The sequence below is a fragment of the Berghia stephanieae genome, chromosome 7 (genome assembly GCF_034508935.2).
Source record: "Berghia stephanieae isolate SIO BIC M18660-M18661 chromosome 7, UCSD_Bste_1.3, whole genome shotgun sequence".
Taxonomy (NCBI): Eukaryota; Metazoa; Mollusca; class Gastropoda; order Nudibranchia; family Aeolidiidae; genus Berghia; species Berghia stephanieae.
In genome coordinates this window covers 8,071,958-8,082,165 of record NC_088366.1, presented here as the reverse complement: position 1 = coordinate 8,082,165, position 10,208 = coordinate 8,071,958, and the positions used below count along the sequence as shown (strand labels likewise).

Below are 10,208 nucleotides of genomic sequence, written 5' to 3'. Positions count from 1 at the left end.
TCAATTATTATTTATTTTCCACCATGGCGAAATAAAAGATTCAAAATAGAGGTGTAGCCATTCGATACTACTACCATGGCGAACATAAATAAACCCCAAGTTTCATAAATTTATTTGTGTCTATAATGACCTTTTGATACAATCATAGCCTTTAGACTTAAATTAAATTGAGCTTTTATATAGCGCAATATCCACTAAACGTGCTCAAATCGCTTTACGAGGGGCCCCTGACCAACAGCAACAAATAACATGTAGGACGGCACATGACGCCTTTATCCGGAAGACGGCAGAGGACGTCGGAGGCAGTCTCCGGTGTGTGTTAGCCCTTAGGCATTTCTGGAATTCCTGATAGTGCCCAATTGGTAGAGTACTCGCATCACAAGCAAAGTGTCAGAGATCAATCCCGCGTAAAGTCGATATCATTAAAAAAAAAATTAAAAAATTCTGACTTCGCTGTCCACTACCCTACTCAAAAGTGGTTGGGTATCTTGATCTTTTAGACCTGGCGGAAAGTACTTAGAGATTGACTAGCGCTAAAGTAACCGAGATATACTCCTGTTCAAAGGACATTACTACTCCGAATGACTACTTAGGCACTGTTAGACTTTAGCCGCGTAGTAATATTTGAATTATCGTTTTCCATTTCACGAGGACAAAGCTAGCTGTACTCGACTGTATCAAATTACCCCCCCCCCCCCCCCCCCCCCCCCCCCCCCGACACACACACACACACACACACACAGACACACACATCTATTTCTTTTAGGATTTTTGCGCAACCCCCCCCCCCCCCCCCCCCCCCCCCCCCCCCAGCCCTTTCGTAGGTCAGTATTCCCGGTAATTATTACCGGTCTTGCATTTTTCAATCGTATTTGTCTGGCACTGTTTCAAACACACTTTTTTTTTTTTTCATATCTTTATCTTGCACCGATATCTGCTCCCTCGTGTTTCCCATTGGTCTTTTTTTTTACGATAAATTTATTCTTCACCTTAATTCTTAGCCTCTAAATAAAAAATAAAATAAAATAAAATAAAACACAGTTAAATTCAATTTTCCTTTTTTCTTCCATCTCACCACCCCCTCATTTCCCATTAATTAATTAATTTAAATATTTATTTATTTACTATTTATTTCTTGATATATTCATTCATTTATTTATCTCTTCATACATGGACGGTCACATGCAATGGGTTAAATAAATGGAAACATTATCTCGTCCATGAAAATTGCCAACAAACACGTATTTGATAACGAAAGTAGATCTTGGCCTAAATCCCAAACAATAACAAACATTCGGCATGGTGGATTGCCTTGGAACTCAATCATGTTTCGGATAACAATTCATTTATATGTTTAAATATTTTCAAAAGTAGATAAACGTCATATTCAAGGGACTGAAAATGTTAACGCCGAAATTTTCCTTGCGTCAGAACGCTGACTTCTTGTTCATACAGCTTCATGTTCCTTATATCAAGACAGAGAATGCCGAATGCGATGCAAACGGCGATGAGTTTTACTTTTCAGCAAAGCCTTACTTTTTACGCCTGCATTTGCCAGGAAACATTGTGAATGATGATCGTTTAAAATCAGAATACGATTCCGAGAAAGGAGATTTAAATATTCGAGTCGCTAAAGAAGTACCAGGCCAAAAGTTTGATGGTCTTGACATGCTCACTAAACTGTTGACACCAAAACAAACGGTTGGGACACCAAATATTGAAGTGCTTAAAACTGAGATTGAACCAAATGGTGAAAATACAGACCGATGCAGTGCTAAAGATTATGAGTGTAAATCAGTCATAGATAATGATTCTGCCACTATTGACGAGTTTGATTTTGATTGGTTTATTGAACAAAAGGTCGCTGAGGATGACCAAATTCAAATCAACAATACGCTGTGTTATGGATTTGCTGGCCAAAAATGCAATGCCATTAATGGTGTATGTTCTGAGATAGATGCTATAGACTTGAAAAATCCTGACAATGTGTCTCTTGCAGAAAGGACTCTTCTTCGACATAAACATGAAGATGATAAGTTTGATTGTGAACATTACCTTGCTGATTTATTTAATGATGAAATGATTCAGGATGTCATATCAGTAAATTATCCTATTTTGACAGGAGATTGTTCTCATTCTGATAAAGAATTCACTGATAATGAACAAGATCGGTTAGTTAGATTACCTAAACGTGAATACATTATTGAGCCTAACATTTTAACTCAAGTTTGTTTAGGACTCGTAGATTTAGTTTATGCTTACTCTTATAACTATCGTTTTTGTGGTGGAGAAACCAATGTGGAATCAGATTGGATCGTTTTCAAACTCAGTGCTACTCTTTCCTGGCTAGATTCATTTCATAATCTGAAAGACGTTATTGTCAGTTGTGCTCGTCGTACTTTGTGTTTTCCCCTTTATCGCAGTTGGAAAATGTTTGATAAAGTGTTAAGTGATGTAAAGCTTATTTTTAAGTCCGGCAAACATCAAATTCTCAAGTGTTTGCTCGGTATTCATTCTATTTTGGAGACGAGTGAGAGTCACTATTTGCTGAATGATTTGTATATCACTGATTACTGTGTGTGGATTCAAACTCTTGACAGTCAGGTCATAGATTCCCTTGCATCAAGTCTCTCAACCGTGGAAATTTCCAAAGAAGATGTTGGGTTCTCGTTAGTTGACATTGAAGCGGATGCTCAGAAATTGATGACTGAGTATCCGAGTGATAATGATGATGTTGATGAGTTATCGAAAAAAATGATGAACGTTGTTCATGTTGCAGACTTGGATTGTGCTGATAGTGATGATGATGATGATGATGATGATGATGATGATGATGATGATGATGATGATGATGATGATGATGATGATGATGATGATGATGATGATGATGATGATGATGATGATGATGATGATGATGATGATGATGATGATGATGATGACGACGAAGACGACGACGATGAGGAGGAGGAGGAGAAAACGGAAGAAGATTATCGAGATGAGAATAGCAAATTTGATAATGAAGTAAAAAGTATGAACAAAGATGAATGTGGTGAAAATATTGATTGTTAATTTTGAATATTGCTGAAATGTGAACAAAGATCTTAAGAATGAGATGAAATCTATATTATGTTACAATTATCAATGAAATTGTATTATCTGAAGTTAATTTTTGACATAAAAATAAAATGTAAGAATTATGGCTGAGGCATTTCTTTTGTTTTTAATAAAAGTCTAAGCCTGTAATAGTAATAGGAATATCACTTAAAATCAGAACAGTCACTCAACTCGAATGGTCTGTCTGTGACAGGATTTTTTCTATATATATAAGTTCTGCTGGTTAATTTGAATGAACACGGGTTAATTGGAGAGATTTAAGAGCTTCATTAAAAAAATTTCACTCTTTAAAAAAAAATTAAAAAGAATCCCTAAACAAAAATCTGTCTATTTACAAGAAATAATGGTATTATTGTTGGTTAGTAACCAATTGTGCGGCTATGTGGTCTAGTGGTATGACACTCGCTTTCGGATCGGAAGGTCCTGGGTTCGAGCCTCGCGCTCGGCACATAGTTGAGTCCTTGGAAAAGGCTCTTTACTCACATTCTCTCACCATACTCAGGTGTAAAATGAGTACCTGGCCGTTGACAGCGTTGTCTTTGTCCGAAAAATTGTAATATCGCCTCACAGTCGTTATGTCCCGTCCTACATGTTAAATGTTGCTGTTGACCAGGGACCCCTTGTAAAGCGCTTTGAGCACGTTTAGTGGAAATTGCTCAATATAAAAGCTCAATTTTTTTTTTTTTTAAACCAAATAATGCCATCTTATTTGCGAGGCTTGCCAAATTGAGTGTCTTAGGGATGGAAGGTTGAAATTAAGTATGTGTATTTTAAACTATGGTGGAGTAGGTTTGATGTGGCTTTCTTTTATATTGGATATCTAGGTCTAAAGTCATAGTGGGTTGGGAGGTACTTGCTGTGTCTTCTATCCCCCTGTATCTGATTTCCAATTGCTTACTGTCTTTGTCTTGGAATGAGATTACTTAGTTTTGTCCTGACCCTTGCCGGAGTCCTTGGCTGGGAGGGAAATAGTCGAATGTATAGCTATAGTTTTGGGAGATATTTTTTTCCTTTTAAATCATTTCTCTCTTATCTACTGTTATTTTTTAAATTTTTAACATATGATTTGTAAACATTTGAGTGTATTCTTCTTAGTGGAATCTTGTGCTGGTGTCTTGGTGAAACTTTTAGGTGATCTCAAACTAAGTACATTGTTGATAGTGTGCTCTTGGAATCTACATCTGTTCCCTACTTGAACCATTCACCTTTATCTTACTTTTTCCTCCAGTCCTTTTAATTGTACATCTAGAATGTTTTTACTTTGCAAATTTCTTCCTTTTTCCAGGCGTTGATATGACCTAAATTGCAAGCGTCGTAAAACCCTTAAAAACAAACATTAAATCTAAAGGCTATGATTGTATCAAAAGTTTAGTATGATTGTGTATATTGTCATTAAATAGTAAGCCATTCTCTTTACATCTGTCATCATAGCGTCACTCATCTTATATTAGATATTATGAAAAATTGAAAGCATGCTTTTAGACAAGCAACTGAAATAATGCTCCCTAACACTTTTCTAAAATGGGAGCGATCTATATTCATGTTTTCGTCCAACCGAGTCATCAATCACATGATTTGTTGAGGTCCAACAATTGGATATTTCTTAATAAATGTAAACGCACTGCTTTGTTGATGAAAATTGTAAATTTACCAGTGTGTCAAGCTGAACAAAATGACCAATCGTGATGTTAGATTTTCCAAAAGCTGTGAATACTTTTCACTCACTATGTGAATGTGGGTCATTTTGAAAACGCTTTGCAATGTGACCAATGACCTCGAGTACATGGAGAGGGAATATAGATCATGCCCATTTACCACACTAATGCAACTACATGAATACAAATGCTACAATTAATACATTTTTGTTTGTGTGTGTGTGTGTGTTATCTTGATTGATTGTACCAATTATGAAGGCCACTTGCGGAACCTGTTACTTAGAACTTTAGTTTATTTGTTTTAAAAATTTTATTTTCTGTATAAAGGCCAAGTTCAAATTTTTTTTCAATACAAAAAAAACTAGAGCATTTATATTATATAGTGCAATATCCACTAAATGTGCTCAAAGCGTTTTACAAAGGGTCCGTGTCCAACAGCAACACGTAACACGTAGAACGAGACATGACACCTGTTAGGCGATGTTGCAATTTTTTCCGACACAGACAATGCTGTTGTTAACAGGCAGGTACTCATTTTACACCTGAGTACGATGAGAGAATATGAATATGAGTAAAGAGCCTTTTCCAAGGACTCAATGATGCACCGAGTGAGGCTCGAACCCATGACCTTCCGATCCGAAAGCGAGTGTCATATCACAAAGCTGCAAGTAAGGGGGCTCAACTGTGTTAAGATTTTGTTTTAAAATCTGCAATGTTGAATTGTTGGTATCGGTTTATTATGTCATGCCCATGCCCATGGAATAGGAGTTATCAAAGTTCTGTCACGTAGCTTAATTTTAAACAATGAATATGAATGTTGTCTACTGGTATGACTCTTGTGTTCGGACTGGAAGGTCCAGGGTTCGAGACCAGATCTCAGCGGCACATAATTGAGTCCTAGGAAAAGGCTCTTTATTCCTATTCTCTCTCAGTCTCAGTACTCAGGTGTAAAATGAGTTCCTGGCCATTACTAGCATTGTCTGAAAATGTGTAATATCCTGAAAGGCATCATGTCTCGTCCCCACATGATAAGTGTTGCGTTTGATTAAGGACCCTTTGTAAAGCGCTTTGAGCAATTTTAGTGGATATTGCGCTTATAATATGAGGTTTGTTTCAGAATTAAGTTTTCCTGTCGCGCTGTACTCAGATAATATTATGAATAACCTTGTATTTGGTATCAAATTTAGCTTTTTTTCAATTACCTATTCAACATAAGTACCCCCCCCCCCCCTTCCACCCTTGTTCACCCAGCAGTGATTGGGTAGCTGGGACTCTTACACTTTATGGAAAGTATCCTATCCAAAGGGTAGCAAGCAATTGCTTATTTTGTCCTTTCCACGCGATAAAAACAAAGATAAACTCCAGCTCCATGGGTCTAATTAGTAAAAGCTATGAAGGACTACTTTTATTGGTAAGGTCTTTTACTTCCCACTGTTTTTTTTTTCTTTTCTTGTAATGAAGATGAAGTGGATGGCAAAATATTATAAAATTAGAACTATTGGAAATATAAAGCTGTTGGATTGTGCACTTTGTGAGAATTAATTCATTGTCCTTAATAAATCAAATAAATAACAATGTGAAATTGAATGTAAGTTTCAATTTAATATACGAAAACAGAAAAAATGGACGTTTCGAGTTTCCCCTTTATCGACAAAAGTCATCTTAACAACGCCACTACCACATTATCTCATTCGTCTGTAGTGTTTCATTCATCCTGTTTTGTGGATTAAGGGGAAACCCTAAACAACCATTTTATCTGTTTTTGTATATTAAATTGAAGTTTACATTTAATTTCACATTGTTATTTATTTCTTCGAGCTTCGAGCAGCAATATTTACATTAATAAATCAAATAAACTTAGCTATCCCAAGTTTTCTATGTTTTTCTGTGAATTCAAATTTTAATATCAGTATAAACCTGACATAATAATAATACTAGTTGGAGATTGTGGATCACAATAGGATTCAACAGTCGTGACGTCACTTCCCTCGTAATGAAGCATAGCAACTTAGTAACTGGTTCTAAACTATTGGAGCAATGGCGGACGCCCTTCTGAAATACTTCTCCAACGAGCATAAAAGTGTATCCAGAGGGGGAAAAAACACATTATAAATCTGATCTTGTTTTGACTTTCATACATTCTGATCACATGACATGTTAAAAAGTGCCGATTTTCTTTGTTTAGAACCAAGCTGCTCGTTGCTGAGCGGACGTGACATCAGACTATTGAATCCTATTGTTTGATTAGAGCACTCCACTCTCATGTGGGAACCCCAATAGCTCAGTTGGTAGAGCACTCTCTTCACACAAAGAGAATGAGATCAATCCTGGTTTCAGAAAAGATTTTTTTCTTCTGACCTCCCGGTTGACCTAGCACTAGCATTGATTGGGTAGCTGGGTCTGTTAAATCCGGTATAAAATACTTTGCGATATATCTAGCGTTCTATCCAAGGAGTAGCAAGCAATTGCTATTGTCCTTTTCACGCTATTGAAACCGGGATACCTGGGTGGGGATCCTGACCTCCCATAGTGGGCAGGGAGGTACATGCTGTGTCTTCTATCCCCCCATACCCATTTTCCAATTGTTTCCTGTCATTGTCTTGGTATGAGATTACTTAGTTTTGTCCTGATCCTTGCCGGAGCTCCTTGGCTGGGAGGGAAACAGTCGAATATATAGTTATTCTTTTGGGAGATGATATTTTTTTCCTTGTAAATCATCTCTCTGTAATGCATTGTATTATGTTTAGTTTGCATATTATATTATATGATTGGTAAACATTTGAGTGTATTCCTCTTAGTTGGTACATGTGCTTGTGTCTGGATACGACTTTTAGGTGATCTCAAACTAAGTACTTTGACTGTGTGCTCTTGGAATCTACATCTGTTCCCTATTTGAACCTATTCCCCTTTGTCTTGCCTTTTCTTTTGTGCTTTAATTGTAATTCTAGAACTTTTTACTATCCCGTTTTCTTCCTTTTTTTCTGGCGCTGATATGACCTTAATATGTTGCAAGTGCCGTAAAACCCTTAAAAACAAACAAACAAAAAAACGAAACCGGGATAAACTCTGGCTCCATAGGCCAAGTAAATAGTAAAAGATATTATTCCCTTTATTCATCCCATAGGGGGTAATTTGTCTCTAGGGCCTAAGAGGGCAGCGTTGCTCAGCGGTACGGTCTTTGCTTCCTACCCAAAAGGTACCGAGTTCGACTACCCGCCTCCTTGTGCGGCCTTGAGCAAGTCACCTCTCTCTAGTTCCATTTGCGGCGCTGTACTGCGGCTGACGTCTTGTTTATTCCAGTCTTCCCTTGGGATATACCATAAATACAAATATCCCCTTGGAGTTTTATTTTATTATTTTTAATTTTACTCCAAGGTAAGACTGGAATAACCCAGGCGTCAGCCGCAGTGCGGCGCCACAAATGGAACTAGGACGAGGTGACTTGTTCAAGGCCACACAACATAGCGAGTATTCGAACTCGGTACCTTTCGTTTTCGAAGCAAAGACCGTACAACTGGGCCACGCTGGCTCTGAAGGACTACTCACACGCAAATAGCGGCTATAATGGTCTTGTGGTATGACACTCGTTTTCGGATCGGAAGGTCCTGAGTTCGAGTCTCACTCGGCCATTAGTTGAGTCCTTGGAAAGGGCTCTTTACTCACATTCTCTCACGGTACTCAGGTGTAAAATGAGTACCTGGCTGTTGACAGCGTTGTCTCTGTCAGAAAAAATTGTAATATTGCTTGACAGGCATCATGTTTCGTTCTACATGTTACATGTTGCTGTTGGTCAGGGACCCCTTGTAAAGCGCTTTGAGCACATTTAGTGGATATTGCGCTATATAAAAGCTCGATAAAGAAATAAACCAGTTTCAAATCCAGACAGAATCAGTGAGTTTTCTCACCCTTATTGTCCATAGGTTGGGTAGTTTTTGTCTCTTAGGGCTAACCCACACCGGAGACTGACTCCGACGGTCCGGCACTGCCGTCATCTGCCGTCTTCCGGATAAAGACATGGGGCACGGACAAAATACTAAGAATAAAGAGAAGAGCCGCTAGACCTACCCATACCAAGCTCTAAAAAAAGAAAACGACAGAGAACGTCGGGTGCTTGGTATGGGTGGTCTAGCGGCTCTTCTCTTTATTCTTAGTATTTTGTCCGTCCCCGACGTCTTTATCCGGCAGACGGCAGTGCCAGGTCGTCTCTGATGGGGGTTAGCCCTTAGATATGTTGGAGACTGGTTTGCCTGGGTGGTGTCTTTTGACCTCCCATGGTGGCCAGGAGGTCACTTGCTGTGTCTTATCCCCCTATATATCTGTTTCTGAGTTGCTTTTTGTCCTTGTCTTGGAATGGGATTGTTTGATTTTAACCTGGCCCTCGCCTGAGTCCTTGGCTGGGAAAGAAACAGTCAATCTCAAATGTATAATTGTAGGTTTTGGAGATACTGTAGTATTTTTTTCTAGTTCTATATCTCTTTTATGTAGCTCCTGTTTAATTTTTTGTATTGAATATATACCTGATTTGTAAACATCTGAGTGTTTTTTTTATCCTTCTGGGATCTTGTGCTTGTGACTTGATAAGACGTTTAGGTGGTCTCAGACAAAGTAAACTATCGTATTCGTACACTCCAATACGGTTCCCTCGAACTCGGGACATGCAAAAACTTTCGAGGAAACCGTTCATTGCCTGACGTCTGATGAGGAGGGGGGGGGGGGGGGGGGGGGGGGGGGAGAGAGAGAGAGAGAGAGGCGGTATGGCTTGGCTCCGTACCTGAAAGATACTTAGTTTGAATACCCACCGTGTTATGTGGCCGTCAACAAGCCACCTCTCCGTAGCTTTGTGTGTGTGTGTGTCTGCGTGTGTATTATACTGCATACACACGCATGCAGTGTTGATAGGTACACACGATACACACATAAGTAACGTCACCAGTGGGACGCAATTAAAAACAAACTTTTCCTTAATCAAATTATTTTACTTTGGCTGGGTGAAATTAATTTGGGGAAACCGTATACTAGGTAAAAATTAGTTCAAGGAAGGAATGGAATGATAACAAAGAATTAGGCCACGCCCAGGCCTCGTTCTGAAAACAAATCCGCGAATTTACTGAGGAGGCAAAAGAAAATCAGCTGATCATTAAAATAGTAACAAAACAGTGGATGTGCTCGGCAATGAACGCAAGACAGACTTTTAAAACGCCGTAAAAATAATTTTAAAATCACTGAATGTTATAAAATCCGGGACATTTGAATGAGTTCGAGGAAACCGTGATGGAGTGTATAGATAGTATGCGCTTGGCTAAGAAGCTCATAACATTGCCATCCGGAAGTATATGGGACCGACGCACAAAGCTGTGTGCATCCATGAACGTTTATAGTCGGGTTATACAGTTCAGTGAGCATTACTCACAAACGCGGATGGCAAAAAACAATAACAAA

The 10,208-nt window shown here is 38.6% G+C and overlaps 1 protein-coding gene across 1 annotated transcript; it reads left to right on the top strand.

The window, feature by feature from the left end:
- Window positions 1-1,274: 1,274 nt before the first annotated feature.
- LOC144976628 (uncharacterized) lies at window positions 1,275-8,076 on the top strand. Its single transcript, XM_078920926.1, has one exon. The coding sequence runs from the start codon at window positions 1,402-1,404 to the stop codon at window positions 3,067-3,069; it is 1,668 nt and encodes a 555-aa protein (XP_078777052.1). The 5' UTR covers window positions 1,275-1,401; the 3' UTR covers window positions 3,070-8,076.
- The last annotated feature ends 2,132 nt before the right edge of the window (window positions 8,077-10,208 follow it).

What these genes read in the sequence shown, in the direction of transcription:
- LOC144976628 (XM_078920926.1), top strand. Translation starts at nt 1,402, where the DNA reads ATGTTAACGCCGAAATTTTCCTTGCGTCAGAACGCTGACTTCTTGTTC.